General features: G+C 63.8%; 3 protein-coding genes across 10 annotated transcripts in view; 1 reads left to right on the plus strand and 2 right to left on the minus strand.

Annotated features, from left to right (window-relative positions):
• Positions 1-691: 691 nt before the first annotated feature.
• Positions 692-10279, minus strand: RNF166 (ring finger protein 166). Of its 3 annotated transcripts, XM_042920860.1 has the most exons (7): positions 10018-10279; positions 8843-8968; positions 4842-4998; positions 3362-3474; positions 2916-3030; positions 2724-2831; positions 692-1722 (listed from the first exon to the last, which is right to left on the minus strand). In XM_042920860.1, the coding sequence occupies exons 1-7, from the start codon at positions 10170-10172 to the stop codon at positions 1657-1659; spliced, it is 840 nt and encodes a 279-aa protein (XP_042776794.1). In that variant the 5' UTR covers positions 10173-10279; the 3' UTR covers positions 692-1656. The 3 variants fall into 3 exon arrangements, with proteins under 3 accessions (XP_042776794.1, XP_042776796.1, XP_042776797.1); XM_042920862.1 differs by lacking the exon at positions 8843-8968; XM_042920863.1 differs by lacking the exons at positions 8843-8968; positions 10018-10279 and adding an exon at positions 5179-5262.
• An 88-nt stretch (positions 10280-10367) lies between these two features.
• On the plus strand, positions 10368-17970 carry CTU2 (cytosolic thiouridylase subunit 2). Of its 2 annotated transcripts, XM_042920858.1 has the most exons (15): positions 10368-10511; positions 11120-11203; positions 13459-13537; positions 13713-13772; positions 14836-14896; positions 15400-15509; positions 15634-15929; positions 15999-16134; positions 16291-16422; positions 16892-16983; positions 17086-17180; positions 17264-17399; positions 17512-17578; positions 17690-17748; positions 17877-17970. In XM_042920858.1, exons 1-15 carry the CDS (start codon positions 10447-10449, stop codon positions 17944-17946), a joined length of 1542 nt encoding a protein of 513 aa, XP_042776792.1. In that variant the 5' UTR covers positions 10368-10446; the 3' UTR covers positions 17947-17970. The 2 variants fall into 2 exon arrangements, with proteins under 2 accessions (XP_042776792.1, XP_042776793.1); XM_042920859.1 differs by lacking the exons at positions 10368-10511; positions 11120-11203; positions 13459-13537; positions 13713-13772; positions 14836-14896 and adding an exon at positions 14904-15026.
• A 7-nt stretch (positions 17971-17977) lies between these two features.
• Positions 17978-20729, minus strand: part of PIEZO1 (piezo type mechanosensitive ion channel component 1) — a 53971-nt gene continuing 51219 nt past the window's right edge. For all 5 annotated transcript variants that reach the window (XM_042920857.1, XM_042920856.1, XM_042920855.1 and 2 more), the window contains 7 exons: positions 19714-19902; positions 19484-19576; positions 19226-19398; positions 19030-19152; positions 18823-18902; positions 18542-18731; positions 17978-18461 (listed from right to left, as the gene is read on the minus strand). In XM_042920857.1, coding sequence (XP_042776791.1) covers positions 18212-18461; positions 18542-18731; positions 18823-18902; positions 19030-19152; positions 19226-19398; positions 19484-19576; positions 19714-19902 — 1098 coding nt within the window. In that variant the 3' untranslated portion in view covers positions 17978-18211. The remainder of the gene's footprint in view (positions 18462-18541; positions 18732-18822; positions 18903-19029; positions 19153-19225; positions 19399-19483; positions 19577-19713; positions 19903-20729) is intronic.

The following is a 20729-nucleotide window of genomic DNA, read 5'->3' on the forward strand; positions in this document are numbered from 1 at the left end:
GTGGGGGACAGCAGGAGCCCGTAGCACCAATGGTGGCCCTGAGCACCATCTCTGGGTGGACATTTCATGTTTGAAGATTTTATTTTTAAATCATCTCTACACCCAACACGGGGCTCGAACTCATGACCCTGAGATCAAGAGTCACGTGCTCCACCGACCGAGCCAGCCAGGCACCCCTGGTTCACATTTAAATGGCTCCTTCTGCCCTCTAGTCACCGAATGAGGCTCTGGGGCCGAGAGCACCAGGCAAGACCAGGGAAGCCACCGAATGGCAGGAGCCAGCCATGGGGACGGTGGCTGCTGATCAAGGGCCTCCCAGAGACCCCATGCCGGCCGCTGTGGCCACGTCCGGGCCTCAGAGCTAGCCTCAATGAGACCAGCCTGCCGGCCTCAGGGGACTGCATCTCACAACAAGGAAGGAGGTGAGCCACCCGCACCTAGGGTTGCCTACGTTTGTCACAGGGGACCAGACGTGGTTCAAGAACGAGCATGTGTCTGGGACAGGCCGAAACAGGTTGGTGAGTGAGCGCCTCGGGGTGAGGGAAGCCTGGGGAGGGGCCTGGAGCAGGTGCCCTGAGCGGAGCTGTGTGGGGACACACACACCCCTGCAGACCTTAAACAAGGGCGCACACCAGCCCCCACCCCACCGTTAATGCTCCCAGATGAACCCACAGATCGAGGTTGCTATAGATGCTTTGAAACGTTTTATTTACGTTTTTTTTAAAAGAGCAATAATTTATGCCGTGAACCGAAAAGAGTGAGATGGCGTCTTCCAGCCCCGCCTGTCCTCCCCCGGGGTGGCCTACACGGTCCGTGGTCCGTGGTCCGCTTGGGAAGGTGACAGCGGGGCCGAGGCCAGGACCCTGGCAGGAGGAGGCCTGCACTGTGAGCAGCCAGGGGGGCACTGGGGGCTTCTTCCTGGCGACTACGAAAGGGAGCCTGGCCACCGCGGTCCTGCGCGCACCCCAGCAAAGCCCCGCGGCCGCGCTAGGGCTCCGAGGTCTGCCCGCCTCTTTCCCTCCCCTGCACTGACCCCACCACTGTTTATTTTTGATTGCTTTTTTTTAAAAAATATAATTCTGTAAATGTTCCATAAAAATACTATTGCCCCTGGTCAAACGCGGGATTGCGGTTTGTAGAGTAGCTGTTCTATAAAATGTGAAAAGGTTCTCACACTGGGTGACGTAGAAAAAGGCCAGAATCTCCAGGTATCACAAAAGCCAGTACCGTGCGCGAAGGGAAAGCGCTGCCAGATGCCGGCCAGGGCTCCCCTCCCGTGCTTCCCGTGCAGCGGCCAGGCCTGCGGGACGCAGCGTGGGCAGGACGGGTCTCCGTGCGTACGGGGAGGACATCATGGCTTTGAGACAGACAGACAGACAGTCGACTGCTCCCAGGCCCAACGAGCCGGCCCTACCAGGGCCACCTGCTCAGCTCGAAGCACCGAAGAAACCAGCAATGCCCGGCCAGGAGCACTGGTGGCCGCCCCGTGAGGACGCGGCCCGGCGGGCTCGGGGGGCCGCCCCTCCTGCGACAACGGAGGCCCCGCCTGGTCCCCGAGGCGCACTCCCACTCCCACGCAGGCGCTGGGCCTCAGGGAGCCCGCACGGCCCGTCCCCCGAGGCGGGAGGGCTCAGGTCCCGGGGCTGGGCTGTGCCTTCAGTTCTCGGAGAGAGACAGGGCCAGGGCCGCCTGGAAGGCCGCTTCCTCATCGATGCTGTAGTCCTGCAAGACAGGAAGTGAAGACGGGGGTGCAGCAGTGGCCTCTCGGGGCCCCAGACGGGACAGCCACATCCAGAGTCGCGGAGTCACTCTACCGACAGCCCCGAGGGATGTCAAAGTATTGCCCAGCATGGGACCCACATCTGGCTTCCCAACGTTCTTTACAGGGACACCTGACTCGGACACCCGGCTGGGACGCTGGGCGCAGGCAGGTCTGTGGGAGGTGTGAGCTCCTCCTCCTCAGACACAGGTACCAGGGCTCTGAACTGAGCAGAGGGGCAGGGCATGTCCGGGACCCCTGGCAATTAGGACGGGGCGACAGGGCTGAGAGCAAGTAGCCCCAACGGCGGGGGTGCTGGAGGGTCTGCAGGCCGCGTGGCGGGGGGGGTGGGGGGGTGGGGGGAGTGGGACAAGGTTTCTGAAATGCCACAGGTGGGAGAGGGCGGGACAAGGCCCCAGCAGCTCTTCTCCAGGCACCAGGAGGGAAGCCTGTCCCCTCCCACAGGCACTCTTAGTCCCCAGGCCACCACCATGCAAAGCCCGAGAAGAGGGCTGATGGGCCCAGTGGGGGACGGGGTGACCAAGCAGAACAAAAGGAGGCCGTGGCGGGACTGCTCAGTGCAGCTCGAGCCCCCAGGCCCTCCAGGGAACACATATGGGTGGCCCCCGCCCCCAGAAGTCGTGCCCAGCTTCCTCCAAGCTGCTGCCTCAGGCAGGGGCACGGCGAGCTGGGTAAGAATGCAGGCAGGGGGCCAGGGGCGGGGCAGGGCAAGAATGGGGCGGGGTTGCGGGCTAGGGGCGGAGATGGGTGAGAATGGGGCGGGGCCGCGGGCAGGGAGCCAGGGGCGGGGCTGGGTTGGAATGGGGCGGGGCCGCGGGCAGAGGGGGCCAGGGGCGGGGCTGGGTTGGAATGGGGCGGGGCCGCGGACAGGGGCCAGGGGCGGGGCTGGGTTGGGATGGGGCGGGGCCGCGGGCAGGGGCCAAGAGCGGGGCTGGGCACCTACCACAAAGGTGTCGTAGGAGAACTTGTGCCGGTGTAGCAGGTGCTGCAGGAAGTTGGCGCTCTTGTAGCTGGGGTCCCCCCAGGGCATGGCCGAGCAGATGGGGCACACCTGGAACAGAGGGCCCTGCTGAGGCAGCGCTCGGGCGTGAGCAGCCCCCTCCCCGGGTCCCGGGGGGGGCGGGGTTCCACCCACCACGCGGTTGGGGTCGCTGCGATGGTTGTCCACACAGTGCTTCAGCAGCTCCTGCTGGTCCAGGTTTCGGGCGCCACAGTAGGGGCAAGTGAAGGTGGACCTGTTGGGGACGGCGCTGGGGCGGTGCGGGGAGGTGAGTGGGGGCCACTCCCACTGCCCTCCTGGGCCCTGCCCACCCCTGGGCACCTCACCCGGCCCCCCCCCTCCCCAGACTCTGGGTCCCCTCCCTTCGCTCAATGTGGCTATGCCCCTGGGAGGGCATCTGTCCAACCCTGGCCTTCCTGGGGATGGCATTCACCTGCTGGGAGGTGATTTGTGAGCCCGCGTGGCCCCTCCACAGAGGGGACACAACAGCCTCTTCTGCCTCCTCAAGGGACAGCAACACGGGCCGGGAGCTGCCCCCACAAGGGCCAGGGGCTCTGAGCACTTGGGAGCAGGGTGCTGACCTGGGGATGGGCTGGGATGTGGGCACCACGGGGACGAATTTGGGGCAGGTGGCCATTTGCTCCTGGACCTTCATGCAGGAGGAAACGTGCACCCTCATCTTGGCCAGCGTCACCTAGGAAGAGGGAGGCAGAGGAGAGGGTCGGGGTCAGGCTCCAGAGGCTGGGAGGACAGTGAGCAAGCAGGCCAGTCCCTGCCCCCGATGCTCGTGGCCCAGCAGTGCTGCGTAAGCAGCGAGAGGCTTCATTTAGGGGCCTGGTGTCTCTGCTGGAGAAGAGACACAGACTCAGGACACCACCCCCAACAGGCGCTCACGGCTTCAAGCCATCCGGCCACCAGCCACCAGTCAGGAACACACCTCAGCTGGGATCCCTTGGGGGCTGCAGAGGGGCAGGGGCAGTCCTTGAGGAAACCGGAAGAGCATTTATTTGGGGAAAATAGCCCTCATAATGGAAACTGACGAACAGCGTTCTCTTATAGACAAACGTGATAGAACTCCTTACCAGACTGCACCGAACCCACCCACAGCACAATCTCCTCAGCCAGGCCCGGGTCACACACTCAGGCCAATGGGGGACACCCGGCTCAGGGCAGGGAAAAGGGGCCTCGGTGGGGATCGAGCGAATGACCGCAGAAAAGGAATAAGCACGGCACCGGTAAAAGCCACCAATTGTGACCCGTCGTCAATGCCCAAAGGCCGGGAGGAAAGGTTTCACAAATGGAAAGCTCGCTCACAGGACCGAGGGAGCAGCGAGGAGGGTGTGAGCACCCACCCCTGGGCCAACATCCCACCCAGCTGTCCAGGGTAACAGGAGAAGGGCCTCCAACGGCAGCCTGGCTCCTAGCTCTGCTCGGGCCGCCACCGTGGCCTGCGTGCGTGGACACATTTGAGAACACGGGGGCGAAGGGCAGGGCCACTGCACACTGGAAACGATGGGAGGGCCCTGCCTGCTCTCTCTCGTAGGGGGTGGAGAAGGCCTACCTGCCAGGGAAGAGGCCAAGGAGCCTCACTGCAGAACCCAGGGTGGCCCCTGCGCGCCCAGACCCTGACCTTTAGAACAAAGCAACCCGGGGCTGCTTTTTGTTGTGATAAGTTGGTACAACCTGCCGAGCTGAGATTAAAGTCAAAATCCATTCCTGAGGTTTGGCCGCTGGAAAGGCAGGCCAGGGTGGGTGACAAAGGCCACCGAGTGCCCCCCAGGGCTGGGGCGTTCAGTACTGGAGATGCTCCCTTCCATTAGGCCTGGGGCCCACCCCCCGGCCTGCACTTCCCCAAATCAGCCACACGACCACAGAAGACCCGGGGCCAGGCAGCAGGGGGTGGGGAGAGAGGTGTGAGGATGTGGCCAGCCCGCCGGAAGTGAGTGGTGCTGTGGGGGAGGGGCGGAGCAGTCCAGCCCGGTTCCTCTCTGTGGGAGAGTGGAACCCGAGCCCGCAACCGCCCCGCCCCGGGAAGGCCCTGGGGGGTTGGGAGGGGGGTACCTTCTTGTTGCAGCCCCTGCAGGGCGCCTTGTAGGATGAGAGCTGCTTCTCCACGTGGGCAGCCTTGTCCACCTTCTTGGGGTCGAACGGCAGGCGGCACAGCGGGCACAGTGGGGACGGGACCTGCAGGCACGGCTGGAGGCACTCCCCGCAGAACCTGCAGCGGCAGGGGACACCGGCCTCAGCGCGCAGGGCAGCTCCCCTCTGCTGTCAGCGGCGCGTTTCTGGCGACGGTCACTTCTGTTCCTAAATCCTACTGACCCGACGGCTGCCCTCTGGCTAAAAAATGAGCCCAGGTCCCCTCCCAGCTGTGGGCTTCTGGGGCCCGCCGCCATACCCAGGATGCCGGTGTAGCAGTGGCCGTGGCTCCCCAGGACCCGTGCTGGCCCCGCGGCACCGGGCCCAGCAAAAGCCCCAGCCGCGGTGGGAGAGCTCAGCCTGCCCATCTCACGGCCATGTGGTGACAGCGCCTCAGCTGCTCTGGGGACGGGGGGGCAGCGCAGAGGGCCCTGGAGACACTCCACCCACAGAATTCTCAAGAGTGAGATCATGAAAAGTTCTGGGAGAGGAAACCGCAGGGCTCCAAGGGCCAAGACTCATTGGACGAGGCAGGGCCAAAGCTGTCCAGGTTGAGTGTCACCTGCCGTGGGACGGTGCCTGAGCGTGGCGACAGAGGGGCCTTGCTTAGGCTCTTGACTGCTGAGCAGGGATCCTCACGGCCCTGGGCACGCACTCAGGCACCCGAGGCTCTTTGCAGCCCTCAGCTCCTGGCACTGTCCTGGAGATGCCACATCACGAGGACAGCCAGGGGACACAGACGTGCTTGAGTCACGGCAGCAAGCCCTCGCGCCCCCCACCCCCTCAGTGCCGCCTGTCACTCAGGCGGGAGGAAAGCCAGGCAGTGGGAACGCAGGGCTGGAAGAAAGACAGCCAGGGGGGCAGCAAGAAGGAACTCGATCGCAGGACCACGTCGGTCCAGCTTCTTAGGAAGCGCCGTGGGGACGGCTTAGCCGTGATGCCGAACCAGAATGTGCAGATGCTGACACAGAGCCGCCACAGCCCCAGGGGAGTGAGCGCTCAGCCTCGAGAAGGGGCCAGGCCCACACCCACGAGAAACTCTGCAGGGCATCAGGGTGAGGCCAGCTGTCCTCTCACCTGTGTGCACCCTGCAGGTGGGGTGGGAGGGACACGGGATGAGAGGGCTCCCCCGGGTACAGACCACTCCGCCGAGCTAAGCAGTCGGCATTCTCCCACCTCCTTCCCAGGAAAAGGCAGCTGAGGACTCCTGCTGCCCAGGGCTGGGCCGTCCTCCCACACGCTGGCATCTGGGGCGCCCCCCACCCCCCACCCCAGCTCATCAGCATCTGCACTCACACTGTACGTGAGAAGGCCCGGCCCGGCCTGAGGCCAAGAAAATTCCCAGCAGCCTTTTCCCCACAGCACCTGCCCGTCCCTTACCTCACCCGGTGCGCGCTCCCCAGGCACCCCTGGCAGGCGTGTAACGAGGCGCCCACCCGCCCAGAGCTGGCGCTCTCGCCGCCTCAAGGGTCTGCTCAGCCTAATGGCCGAGGGAGGACGCCCTCTTCATCCAGTCACTGGAGGAGAGCCCAGCTCCCATCCCAGTGGGGGCCACGGCAGCATCGCCACGAGAGCCACGAGGTGGAAACAAGCCATGTTGTCCGTGGGTGACGGACACACAGACGTGTGAAGGTGAAGGAACCCAGGACGAGCGAAGGACTGGAGGACGGCGCCCCGGGGTGAGCCTCGGAATCACCACGCTCGGGACGTGTGGTGTATGATTCCGTTTGCGTGAAAAGTCCAGAACAGACCCACCCGTCACCCGTAGGCAGAATGTAGACTGGTGGTTTCTGGGGCGGGGGCGCCAGGGTCTGGTTGCTAACAGGGGTGAGGCTTCTTCCTGGGGAGACAGCAGGGGTCGAGGGCTGACGGGGGAGGACTGCTCGACACTGCACACTCCAGGCAGCCCTGAACTGTGCACATGAGACCGAATGTCAACACAGCTGTGAAACACACACAGAAGGCAAGGCCAGGGGGGCACTCGGGACGAGCCATGACCACGTCGTCAGCGGAAGGCAGGGTCCAGGGCAGGCCTGAGGGCCACGACTCCGACGAGAGATGCACAGGCTGCGTGAAGGGCACCTCTGTGCCAGCGGGAGGAGGCGGGGAAGCTCGGGTGTCTTGAGAAGGCACGTGGACCCCGCCTGAACCCGGCCGCTCTCTGTGATCGGCCCGCGGCCAGGTGTCCACACTGACTGTGGTGTGCTGAGCGGCGACAGGCAGTGCCCGCCTCTTCCAAGGAGGTTCTGCCCGTATGTGCCCAAGGGGCCGGCGCCAAGGGGCTTGTCCGCAGACAGAGCCAGCCGAGGGGTCTGCTCTCCCACGCCAGACCCGCGGGCCCAACTGGAGAAGCCACACGGCCGGCACATGGGCTCCAGCGGCACCTGCGATGTGTCACTCCCGCCCCAGCCTCCCGCACGCGCTGGTGTGCCAGGATAGGCCAGTGTCTCAGGGGCCCAAGAAGGCAAGCAGGCCGGGCCCTCAGGCACCCGGAGCTGTCCTGAGCGGCAGAGCCCAGCTTCCACAGCCTTTTCGGATGGTGTCGATGGCTCACGTCGTGGTCCCCACGTGCAGACCCAGGTAAGCACAGGCTCGCTGACAGCCAGGCAGGGACTCTGGGACTCTGCCCAGAGAAGCCTGCTCGCTGGTCTGGGTGCCGATGGGCAGGGGGCTGTAAGGCTCAGCGGTCCCCAGGGTCTCTAAGGTCACTGCTGTAAGAGCACTGGTTGGGGGAGGGGGCGTGGCTAAGAGGCCAGCCCGGGCCTGACCGCCTGGGCACAAACTCTGGCTTTGCCGTGACACTTGGGAACGCGGTCTCTTGTACCAAGGAAAGAATGACAGCACGTACCCCAAGAGGCCATGGCACACAGAGTACTCAACTCTATCATTCCCTGTGTCCACCCTGTCCATTCCCTGTGGACACCCTGTGTCCACCCTGTGTCCAGTGTTTTGCTTTTTCTAAGACCTGTGCGCATGGGCTGCTGGTGAGGACACTGAGGTGGAAGGACCGACGGACAGCGCTGGTAAGAGAATGAAAGGCGGCCAGAGGCCAGAGGGAGCCCGGGGCTGAGCTACCCAAACAGATACAGGCTGTCAGGGGACGGCATCAGAGGATAATAAACAGCCACGTGGCTTCTGGTTCCAGATGTGACTTACTGCCCAGGATGTCCCCGGGGCAAGAGAAATAACCAGCTCCCTCTGGGGCTCCTGGGGAGTTCTTGGGAGCTCTGCCACAGGCCTCACTGAGGGCCTCATGACCGAGAGCCCCCCACCGTGCCCTCTCCTCTTCTATCTAGTGCTGCCCACACACGGCCACTCTCACCATCAGAACCTGTTTTGCGGAGGCAAACTGTTTACAGTTAGGTAGCTGTGCGGAAGAGATAACCAGACCAGCAGATCTTTTTTAAGGTGAAGCGTGAGCCTTTGAACCTGGGCTTATTTGCACACGTGCCTCTACGACACCAGAGAAGCAGCTGAAGAAAAGTCAGAGACAGAACAGCCAAGAAAACAAGCCAGCAGGGAGAGCTAGGGAGGAAGTCTTTTACAAAGAAACTGTAGCAGGGGCTCTGGCGGGACCACCTTAGACATAGGAGAGAGAGCTCAGATTCTTCCAAGAAGAACATGGGTCGGGGAGGGGGTTATAGGAGATGATGCTTCCGCAGCAATCCTGTATAGGGCTGAATTCTAAAGACCACATTTTAAGAAAAGACTTACTTAGACAAAAAGAGAGAGAACACAGATTTGTGCCCACCAGGAGACTGGAATGCTGTGGCCCAGGGCTGGGTAAGTGCTGGTGCCAGGGGGATGAAACCCAAAGAACAGGAGAGGCTTTCTAAAGCTGGTGCTAGGAGAAGCCTTACCGTTCTCTCAATCATGGACTAAAAAAATGCAGAACACATCTTAAAACACCCACCAGTGCTTACAAGAAAGGAGTCCTGTCCAGAGGCTGCCTCCGACAAAATGTCACAAGTGGCATGAGAAAGTGAGGCCCGGTGCCCTTCTCCGCAAGTTGGCCGTGCTGTCCTGGTGTGGGCAGGTGCCCATGCTGCCTGAGGAGGGGGTGGATTGTGAAGGCTTTCTGGTTCCTGACGCTGTCCCCGGGTGATGAGCAGGCACACATGTGCCCCGCAGTTCCAGCTCCATCTTCGTGTCAGCAGCCTCCCAAGTTGGCTACCGTTGGTTACAAAATGCTCCAGGGGAACCTAGGAGGCGGGTGCACGTCCGCCCAGCCCTCCCCCCCCCCCCCCCCGGGGTGAAAGCCCCAACTCCTCCATAGCCCCGCGTGCTGCCAACCAAGCCCTCCGGACCCGCTCCCCGCCCTGCTAATTTCACTCAAGAGCTGTTCTATTCAGCCAGGAGAGAGTCGCAGAGTAGACCCTGATCTCGGCTCCCTTCCAACAAGGCTGGCAGCTCCGAGAAGACTTGAGCGCAGCTCTCAGCTGGGAGGAGAGCCACATCCTCAGGTTTCTGTTGCTGAAACACCCTGCAGGAGCCCACTGTAGGCCCTGGTGCAATCGGAAACCCTGGTCGCCCAGGACGGCCTGGCTGCTCAATGACGGTTAAGACTCAAGTTCTCCATCAAAACAAAAGAAGACATCACAGGAGTCCAAACAAGCCCCTCTCCTAACTTTAGGGGAGTCCTGTCCTCTGCAGTCAAGACAAGCAGACAGCGGGTCCGAAAAGGAGTTGGTAACAGAAACCACAAGACATTTATTTACAAATGCCCACCCCGGTCTCCGGTGGACCGGATCGAAGGCGACTGGCGCAGAGGTCGCCCGCCGTCCTCCGAGGACCCAGATAGGTCCGCGCAAGCCGTCAGCAGACCCCAGGGGCCCCGGGACCGGGCAGGGCTGCAGGTCGCCCAGTGCGCCGACCGGGTGGTCGGGTCGCCCGGGACTGGAGAGCAGGAGGCTGGGCCGGGGCGAACCCGGACGGCGCTGCGCAGGGAGCCCCGCGCCCCCGCCCGAGCCCTCCGCGCGCCTGGCTCCCGGGCTGCGCCCGGCGGCCGCGGGCCTCGGGCCCCTTCCGGGGCGGGCGCGGATCCCCTCCCCGCAGCGGCGTCCCGGCCCCGCGGCCTCCCGGAGGCCGGCGCACTCACGTGTGGCCGCAGCTGCCGATGGCCACAGGCCGGTGGTACACCTCCAGGCAGATCGGGCAGCTGTACTGCGCCTCCAGGCCGCTGTCACCGCCCGCCGGCCCGCCCGGCGGCTGCCGCTGCTGAGCCGAAGCCACCAGGCTGCGGAACATCGCCATCCCGGGGCCAGGCCCGCCGCCGCCGCCGCTGCCCCTGTTCCGGCCCGGCCCGGCCAGCTCGGAGCGTCACGGCCGCGACGGCGCCGCGCTGACGTCATCAGGGCAGCGCCCCGCCCCAGGCCCGCTCGTCTCGACCGCGGCGCTGCGGTGCTGGCGCCGTCAGCGCGCGCACCGCCCCCAGCCGGCCGAGCGCAGTCCGGACGGCGTCCTGGTGACGTCATCAGGGCGCGTCTCCTCGTCGCCGCCGCTTACTACGGTGGGACCCAGCGCCGCCATGTGCCAGGTTGGCGAGGACTACGGGGACCCGGCGCCCGAGGGACCGCCGCCGCCGCGGCCTGGGTGAGAGCCGGGCGTCCGCACCGGCCCCTCTCTTTTCCCGGCGCCGTCTGCCCGGGGAGCTGCGCTCCGGGAAGCCAGGAGACGGCCGGGGGCCCGGAAGCCCTGGCGTCCCAAGCGGGGGCTGCACCTCGTTCGGCGGCACCCGGGGAGTGCCCGTATAGACGGCGGTGAACACCCCAAGAGGGGGCTCCCTCTGCCCCTGGCACTTGTAATTCTGGCCGCCAGTGCGGACGGCTCCAGCGCTGACCGAACTTTCCGTAGTCGAAGAGGAAGTCGGCCTCCCTGTCGCTTCCACGCACTGGTTCCACTTCTCCCCTCCAGATCCACACGGGGCAAGTGGTGGTGTGTCATGCCTGCCTTGGCGAGGTTGACAGGGGGCCTTTATGTGCTTTCCTGAGCTGGCTTTGGCGACTAAGATACCCCCCACGGCCGTCGTCTTTTTTCATACTGGTAGTTAGGGTAAGGCACAAGCCTTGGCAGGTGTGTGTACAGCTGCCCCCAAGAACTCCAAATACGCCAGGTTGGGGTGAGAAACGGGCCGCCGCCTCCTCAGAGTCTGCCCGGAGGGAGGTCTGCAACCTGTGTTCTTGCCTCCTTCTTCCCCCAAGCCTCCCAAGCCGTGAGCTGAAGTGTGTGAAGTGCAAGGAAGGGGTACCCGTTGTGGTGATCCGAGCCGGAGACGCCTTCTGCAGGTGAGGCGTGGAGGTGGGTGGGAGCCAGACACGGGGTGACTCGGCAGCCAGGCTTGCCCCCATCTCTGTGTCTTGATCTCTTGCTTTAAAGAGCATGTAATCACTTGTATTTCTAACGTCGCTCCCGGTGACTCTGGTGAGTGGGGGTGGGGGTATTGGTTTTCTGCATGGGCACCCCATAATTCTCCCATTATCCAGCTCTGGATTCAGTGGCAGGAAGGTATCTGATGGCTCTTAAGGGGGCCGTTGGCAGTGAAGATGAGGTGAGTTATAGGCAGGATGAGCATCTCGGGGCAGATTAGAGCATCCTGGGATCTTGGCCAGGTGCTCTGAGGGACACTTACTTTACTTGTGTGGGATGGAGGGAGGTTTGCAGCTTTCTTCAAGCTCTGAGGTGGGGCGGCGGGACTTTGGAGGGGAGCAGAGGAGGCTGATTCCCAGAGGACCTTGTTATGAACATGCTCTGTTTTCTCTGAAGCCGTCTTGTGGCCCCTGACTTGTCAGCAGTGAATCAGAGCTCCTCCAACACCTGTTCGCTTCCCCTGGGTTCACAGCTCCATGAGGGCAGGACCAGGCTCCTGGTTTATCTGCGTTAATTGCTGCGGACGTTTCGTGCTTTGGGTGGGAGATGAGCCTTTGTTGAATGAGTGACCAGCTCATGTTTTTAAAATTAGTCTCCAAGGGTCTTAGACTCTACTTTCCAGAATGTTCCAAAAGGGAAACTGAAGGGACTGAGCTTTTTGTTTCTTTTTTTCCCTAAAACTTTCTCATCCCCAGCCATCTTTTGGGAACCCAGTGGACTTGGTGTGTGCCACTAGAATATACATTTTAAGCAAAGAAGGCAAGCTTTAATCACTTAGAACGTCAAAAAGTGACGATTGTTCCAGGGCACCTGGGTGGCTGTCGGTTAAGCATTCAACTTCAGCTCAGGTCATGATCTCACGGTTTGTGAGTTTGAGCCTCACATCGGGCTCTGTGCTGTCAGCACAGAGCCTGCTTCAGACCCTCCGTCCCCCTCTCTCTTTGCCCCTCCCCTGCTTGTTCTGTCCCTCTCTCTCAAATAAGTTCTTAAAGGAAAAAATATTAAGAAGTGATGATTGTTCTAAACAGAGAAGAGGTCACAGCAGCTCCTTCTGGGCTGAGAGCGCCCCCTGCCTGTGGGCAGCGACAGGGTTCTCTTTGTGCCCCGTGAAGTGGGGAGTGAGTCAAGCGTCTGTTGGTTTCAGGAGTCTGCCACGCCTGACTTTCTTGGGAGTCACTGCCCGTGGCTGGTCACCTAGGGTCCCGACATTTTATTAAACACTGAGTTGAGTTACAAAGGACCCGGGGTCAACCCCTCCTTGTGGTGTCTGTTCAGCGGTGGGGGTGGGGATTGCTGTAGACACTGATGTATCTTAATGGGAAAAAGAAAGTAGATTTAGGGGTGCAGCCCCAGGTGTGGGAGCCACCTTGCTCCCTCTTTTCAGGGTGCTGTCTTTGACCCTGACTCCCTGCTGGGCTTGCCAGGGAGCTTTCAAATGCAGGTGCCTGGGCCTCACTCTGGCACATTCTGCTGTATTTGGCCTGAGTGATTCTAACCTGTGGCCAAGGCTGAGCACTTCTGACCTAGTGAACATGAGAACCAGCTGGAAGGTTTATCATGAACACAGATTCCCAAGGCCTGTGGTTCTGAATGCTTTGATTCTGTAGGTTTGAAGAAGAAGCCAGGACTGTGCGTTCGGCACGAGCTTCCCAGGCATTTCTGGTCCAGATGGGATCAGCTCATTGGGCCAGTGTGGAGCTTTGGGACGCCCCCACCCCACAGCCTGTTCAGGGCTCCCCCTTCACCCAGAGGGATAGTACTCCCCATGGGGGTCCCGGAAGGGACCTTCAACTCTGCTTAGGGGAGGGTCGGGCTGGCCTTGCCCTGCACTTTCCTGTGTCCGTCTGTTCTGCCAGCCGGGCCCTCCTGAGCGTTTGGGGGTGCGGGTGGCACCGGGGCTGCGAGCCCCTCAGGCATCAGTTCACACGAGTAAGGGTTGCTGGGGACCAAGGGAGGCCTCCCTCGCAGTGTGGGGCTGATCGCGGGGCAGACCCAGCTGGCGAGAACCCCGTAAGCTTGGCTTCCCGTGGCAGTTTCTGGGCAGAGCCTTGGTCAAGATGCTTCCGGCCAAAGCCGGGGAACGCCAGGCAGAGTCTCGGGCCGCCTCCCCGTCGGGCGAGGAGGTGGGCCGCGCGGGCAGCGCCACCACAGCTGCTGCTTGTTTGTGTTGCAGGGACTGCTTCAGGGCGTTTTACGTCCACAAGTTCAGAGCCGTGCTGGGGAAGAATCGGCTCATCTTTCCAGGAGAGAAGGTAGCGTGTGGGGTGACTCCTCTGTGGGGTCCCCAGTTGGAAAGCCCAGCCCCCCTGGGCCCTGGCTGTCAATCCCCGTGTCCCTTCCCACCGTCGTGCACGGGTGGTGGGGGGGACGGTGGACACGCTCCTGTTGGAGATGCGGTGCCCTCCAGCGACGTTCCTTCTCCCTTAGGTGCTCCTGGCTTGGTCTGGGGGGCCTTCATCCAGCTCCATGGTCTGGCAGGTCCTTGAGGTACATCCCTCCAGCATCTTCCAGGGGCTTTGCTGCTGCCCAGCTAAGCTCCAGGGTCGGGGGCCCTGCCCCGAGGGGCTCTTGCCTGGAGCTTGTGGGAGCAGCCCGCCAGCAGCCGGGACAACCGGAGGGTTCCTCGATGTGTGTACAAGAGGTGCACGTGCTGGGGCTGCGTCTGGAGTGACCCAGCTCTGCCTCAGTTTAGTACTTCGCTGACCGTGTAGAGTCATTATCACCAGAACGGTGTCGCGGCACGGTGGAGCATCGCTCGGGGTGTTCTCAGGTCATGGGCTTCCCCCCGGTCCTGGGTGGAGGATGAGACTGTGACATAGGAGCAGGTGCCTTGGGGAACCCAAAAGGGGTCTGGCCTGGCTGGGGATGGGCAGCCTCCTTGAGAAGTTTAAGGAGAGACCCGAGTGAGCAGCGGGGTCCCCAGGTGGCTAAGTCAGGTGGGGAGCCAGAGTGAGGAAGGTGCTCTGGGTGCAGAGCTGGGTTCCAGGCAGTCGGCGGCCTGCGCAGAATGCTGGCCGCCTCGGGGGTCTTGACCCGGGGCTGGGACACACAGACCCTGTGTGTTCCCCTTGAGAGGTGCAGATTAGAGGGGCTGTGGCCATGGGGGCGGTCTGTCCTGGGGCCCCCGGCGTGGTGCGTCTGGTCGGTGCTCTGCTCTCGCGTCACGGCCCACTGAACCTGGCCTTTTGTCTGGCACCTGGTGGCCCCCTTCCCTCTGACTGGTAGTGCCTGGATTTTCTGCTGTTCCGTCACACTCTTGGTGGCCAGAGGTGCTTGGGTAGGCCATTTCTCGGGACGTAGCCAGGAGGGAGGGACTGACTCATGAGGAGCAGATCGTGCAGGGGCAGTGAGATATGCAGGCAGGCCACCTTGACCCACGTGGCCTCCCTGTGGGGCCTGACAGCACCTCCTCTGAATGGCCTGTCCACCCCAGGTGGGGGTCAGCACCGCTTCCCAGGGGCCCTCAGTCGAGGTAGAGAATGGTCTGTGCCGGGAAACTGTCCTGTGTTTTCTGACTGGGGGGCTGAGCTCCTGTTCCTTTTCTCTCCAGGGCCTGAGTCGAGATTCTGCCAAAAGACTGCGTTTCGTGCCGGGGGTCATCTACGTGGATGGTGCGTGTGGCCACCCTCACCCCTACCCCGCTGCTCAGGATGAGCCCCACTCAGACAGCGGGTGCTGTGACCTTAGCAAGGCCCTGCTGGGGGCAGTTTTTGGAGACAGCACGCGGGTCCGGCAAGAAAGGCACGGTTGTTGTCTTACCACAATCAGCTTTATCAGAGTCAGGCCAGAAGGGCCCCAAGTGAGACGGAGGGGCCCCGAGAGGGATGGGCGAGTTCGCTTCCCCAGGGCCCAGTCGCTAACCTGCCCCCCCTTGTTCCCTTGAGATAGGCTCCCAGGTGGATCTCTGGCACTGTGGTCAGTCATGCCTCCCCTCCCCACACCTCCCTGTGCCATGACCGTGAACCCACTGCCCGCTCTGAAAATGCTCCCCCAGGAGAACAGGTTAGCTGTTGTTCCTGCAGAAAAGCCGTGTAGGATGTCTCACACGGCATTGGCCCTGTCCCGTGTCCGGCTCTCCTGTAGCCATGACTCCTTCCCGCCTGCCGTTTTTCAGAGGGAGCGGCTTGTGGGCAGAGCCCGGAGGACAGAGCAAAAACTGTGGCTGAAGTGAAGCTGATCCTGCAGACCCTCGGCTTCCCGTGGCACATTGTCGCCTTGGAAGAGGTGGGCGGGCCTGTGTCTGATAAACGCTCCTGGAGGGTGGGCTCCTGGGGTGTACGCGAGGGGCCTGTTGAGTCGCGGCACGCAGAGGTGGGCTGGGCCTTACGCTGTCCCCCTGCCCCGGAAGGTGTTTGGTCTGTCGCCGTCGGTGCTGCGCTGCTCTGCCCAGGAGCCTGTGGGGGCCGTGGGGACCTACAAGGTGGCTGTGGATAGTTTCCTCCAGCAGCAGCACACGCTGGGGACCGAGAGGTCAGGGGGCAGCCCCAGCCCCGCCCAGGGAGAGGAGCGGCTGAGCCCGCCTGGCACCCAGGAGTCCCAGGACCCGGCGGGGCCACCGCCAGCCGCCCAGACCGAGGCTCTGTCCCGACTGTTCGACTCCGTGAAGACGCTGACGGCCAAAGAAGAGTTTCTGCACACCCTGCGGTAAGCCCCCCCGCCCTCCCGGGGTCTTGGCCTGGCTTCACCTGGACCCTGAGACCCTGTGCTCTCCAGGACGCACCTGATCCTGCATGTGGCCCGGACCCATGGCTACTCCAAGGTGATGACAGGAGACAGCTGTACCCGCTTGGCCATCAAGCTCATGACCAGCCTGGCGCTGGGCAGAGGGGCCTTTCTCGCCTGGGACACGGTACGCGGGTGCAGGCCTTTCAGGGACCCTGTTGGCCCCTGTCACTTGGAAGTAGTGTCGAGAGCCAGCCCCGGGGTCTCCCTCGCGGAGCAGGGAGGGAGGGACCGCGAGCCCGTCTGGTGGGGCTGGTGAGGGACGTGCCCCCGCCCCCCGCAGGGCTTCTCAGATGAGCGTCACGGTGACGTGGTGGTGGTGCGGCCCATGCGCGACCACACGCTGAAGGAGGTCGCTTTCTACAACCGCCTGTTTGCTGTGCCCTCCGTCTTCACCCCCGCCATCGATACCAAGGTGAGCTGCAGGACCTGGGCTGGCCCCCGCCCTTCGGCATGGGGTCAGAGGTCGCCGGCACCCCTCGGTGACCTGAGCCGCGTCCACACCGGCTGTCAGACCTCAGTGTTAACAGCGGCGTGCCCGGCATTCTGGGAGCAGACGCAGGGCACTCCCCCGCAGTGCAGAGGTGGGCTGCTGTCCTCCAGGAAGAGGGGGTGTGCCGGGGGGCGGTGGGTGGCTGGTCCCCAGGTGCCTGCGTCTCTGGGAAGGGCTTGCCAGGTATAGGACGGGCAGGACGGATCTTGGAGAAATCTGACGGCACGATCTGTGAGAGCCACTGCGTTCAGCAACCGGGACGCTTCAGAAGCGGGTGCTCCGGCCGACTCCAGCCCTGACGTGGCGCTCGTGGGGGCCGCCAGCGTGAAGCTGTGGCCCCTCGGCCCGGCCTGGGGCGCCACTCCTGCGGCCCTCATCTGATTCCCCTTAGGCCCCCGAAAAGGCCAGCATCCACCGCCTGATGGAGGGCTTCCTGCTCCGGCTGCAAGCCCAGTTCCCGTCTACCGTCAGCACCGTGTACAGGTGTGTGTGCGCGCGTGTGCACGAACACCCGTGCCGGGGTCGGGTTGTGGGAGCGGAGCCCCAGCCTGACCGTGCCTTGCACCCTGTCTGCCACACCCTCAGGACGAGTGAGAAGCTGGTCAAGGCCCCCCGCGACGGCTGTGCCGCCGGCCCCCGCTGCCTGCTCTGTATGTGCACGCTGGACGTCGACGCTGCTGGTCTGTGTGGAGGGGGAGGGGCCCCGGCAAGTGGGAGGAGGGGTCGGGTCCCCAGAGGATCCTCAGCTTTTCTCCGCCTGCAGATAGTGCCACGGCTTTCGGGGCCCAGACCTCCGGTTTCTCCCAGACGCAGCCCCCCACCCCACGGGCTGGGGCTGGAGCACCCACAGAGGTGGGCGGCGCCCAGGACCGCTGCCAGGGGGCTGGGCCCTGCGGGAGGTAAGGCCCGCCCCGTCCTGCCCCCACGGCCGGCCCCACGCAGCTGTCCGGGGCGGGGGGTGGCACTTCCAGGGCCCAACCTAGGTGGTCACGTCCAGCTCTGCTCCCGCAGGGAGGACTCCCGAGCCCGCGTCATCGAGCGGCTGTGCTATGGCTGCCGTGCGAACATGAAGGATGTGGTGAGTGGTTCCCGCCCACGGGTGGTGACAGGAGAGGTCCACCCCCGGGGCTCTGTGCCTCACGGCCCCTCACCCATGGCCCCTCACCCACGGCGGTGCTCTCTGTCGCAGCCCTCCTTGGACCTCCTGCCACCCTACATCTTGGCCGAGGCCCAGCTCCGCAGCCAAAGGTACCGGCTAGCCACATAGCTGGGGGAGCCCCCTTTGTGTGTGTGTGTGTGTTGGGGGGGGGGGGGGGGGAGGGTCCTTCTGGGCCTCTGCACCTGGCGGCAGGTTCCCAGCACGTGGCTTCCCCCAGGGCCTCGCAGGAGATCCAGGAGTATCTGGTGGAGAACGGCGCTGAGGAGACGCACACCGGCGAGAGCTGAGCCTGGGGCCACCAAGAGCCGGGGGCGCGGATCGCATAAATAAAAATACTTTTAATTAGAAAACCCTACAGTACTCGTGGGGAGGGGAAGGCTGGACGCCCCAGCCCAGCGTGCCGGCCGCGTGGGGCCCTCGGGGACGAGGAGGTGCCCTGAGCCGGGCGGGGGAGGGGCCACAGCTTCCTTCCTTCCTTCGTTCCGGCAGCAGCATCGGGGCCCGGCGGTGTGCCGGGCGGCTCCTTCCTGCCTGGGTGCGGGGCCCCGGCTCCTACTCCTTCTCGCGGGTCCACTTGATCATGGTCTCGGGCGAGCGGTACAGGAAGATGAGCTTGGCGTAGAGCTCCTCCTCCAGCTCCAGCTCGCGCGTCTCCCGCACCAGGAAGATGTCCTGGCAGAGCTTGAGGATGCGGTCCACGCAGGGCAGCTCCTCAAACATGATGGAGTGGGAGATCTCGCTGAAGAAGCCACGCACGAACTTGCCGATGACCAGCACGATGGACACGTAGAGCCCCATGATCCTGCCGGGCGGGGGCGGGGTGAGTCCCGGGCGCGGAGGCTGCAGCCGCGGCCCGCCCGCCTTCGCGCGCAGCACACTCACCCGTAGCCGGCCAGGAAGCCGAGGCTGGGCGGGCTGACCTTGTCGCTGAAGATGACCATGGGGAGCAGGTTGCACTCGGCCTGGCAGTCCTGCAGCTCGATGACCCACCACTCCAGGAAGCCGGCGGCCCCCGAGCCCACGCGCTCCCTCCGCAGCTGGATGCGCACTCCGAGGTAGTCGGCCTCCTCGTCTGGGGCAGAGCCAGGGTCCGTCAGGGCCCCCACCCTGGCCCGGGGTGGCGCCAACCCCCCACTCGCATGCACTCGCTGTCACACACTCACTGGGCTGCAGCTGCTTCACGGGGTTGGCCTCGGGCCCGTTGGGAGCACGGATGTACTTGGGGAAGAGATTGGGGATGACCCTGCGGGGAGAAGGTGGGGGAGTCAGGCCCAGCCCCCCCCCCCCCCCGTGCCCCCTCCCCCACTCACACCCACTGGTCCCAGCTGCCCTCCGGCAGGCCCCGCCCCCCAGCACTCTCCCCCACTCACACCGACTGGTCCGAGGTGCCCTCCAGCAGGCTGGCCAGCTGCCTCCGCTCGCTGCTATTGGCAGCCAGGTCCAGGGTGTGCTTCTCGTTGGTGTACTCCACGGTGCCGCCCTTGGCCAGGTCCCTACGGGCCAGGACACAGCGTGACCCACCGCGGGCCACACCCCACCCGGGTCCTGCCCCAGCCTGGGCCGCACCTCTGGAAGTTCCAGGTGAAGCGCAGGGTGATGTCGGCAGTGCCGTTGTACAGCTCCCGCTTCATCTGGGCCCGGCTGGGGGGGCTGATGCGCCACAGCGCCCCGGAGCTGCCCTCGATCTGCGCCGTGACGATGTCCTCGGGGCTGTACTGGCTGATGAACTGCATGGCCAGCTGGGCCCGGGGCGGCACTTGAGCGAGCGGCGGCCCCCTCCACCCCGCCCCCCGGCCTCGCAGGTGCAGCCCGGGGCCCACTCACCGGGTTCGGGTCGAAGTGTCTGGACAGCTCCTCGTAGGCCTGTTGCGTGAAGGGCACGATGGACGGCTGTTGCGCGCTCATGGTGAACAAGGGCTGCGGTGGGGGGACGGCGTGACGCTGCAGGGAGCCCCTCGGCCCCTGGCTGCCAGCGCCGCGTGGAACTCTAAAGACGAGTGACGTGGGGCTGGCCCACCGTCCTGCTCCCCGGCTGGGACAGACTGGTGGCTCACCTCGTAGCCACCCAGCTTGAGGGTGACAGTGACGTCGATAGGCTGGTTGACGACGCCGACCACGGAGCGCACCAGGGACATAAAGAGCAGAGGGAACCAGATGATGGCCACGAGGAACAGGATGATGAGCCCGCCCATGCCGTACTTGACCACCTTCTTCTTCTTCTGCCCCTTGGGCTGCGGGTATTTCTGGGGGGCGGGGCGTGGGTCAGGGCCTCAGCTCTGCCCGCCCGCCGCCCCGTCCCGGACCCCCACCCCCTGCTGCTCCGGGGGCCGTCCTCACGCGGCCACAGCCTGGAACGGCAGTTAGTGTGGCCTCTGCGTGCACAGACACGGGCACAGCCAAGAACCCAGAAACAGACCCTCGTGCCGAGCGAGGAAAGGATAGGCTCGTCAACGGTTGTGCTGGGACAAACGGACACCGACACGCCAGAGAGATGGGACGGTCAGTAAAACTCCCAGGGGCAAAGTTTCATTCCTCAGGATCTGGTGAGAGATTCTTGGACGTCACACGAGCACCAGCAGAAAACTGGACGTCAGACAAAGACTTCTGTGTTTCAGGGGAGGGAGAGAGACCCCGCAGAATGGGAGGCTTCGGGGCAAATCCTGCCTGAGAGGGGCTATAGCGTCCAGGACAGAAGTTCTTGTAAGTCAACGATAAGACGACAGGCAACCCAGGGACGCAAGGGGCAAAGCAGACGACCGACAGGCACGGGAGAAGAGAGTCACCGTCACGAGCCATCAGGGCCACCAGAACCAAGACTGCACTGAGGCGGTCACCTCTCAGTCACAAGTGCTGGCGAGGACGTGGGGAGACTGGCAGCCCCCACGCTGCAGGGGGTGGGAGCGGGGCGGCCGAGGGGCTGAGGCATCCACAGCAACACTCGCTGCGATCAACAAAACAGAAGCCCAGCCTCCTTCACAGTTTGGAACCGTGGCGTAAGAAAGGTGGCTCAGTCACGTGATGAAAAGCTGCTCGGCCATGAAAACCCCAAGTCCTGACACAGGCCACGCGG

The sequence above is a fragment of the Panthera leo genome, chromosome E2 (assembly GCF_018350215.1).
Source record: "Panthera leo isolate Ple1 chromosome E2, P.leo_Ple1_pat1.1, whole genome shotgun sequence".
Taxonomy (NCBI): Eukaryota; Metazoa; Chordata; class Mammalia; order Carnivora; family Felidae; genus Panthera; species Panthera leo.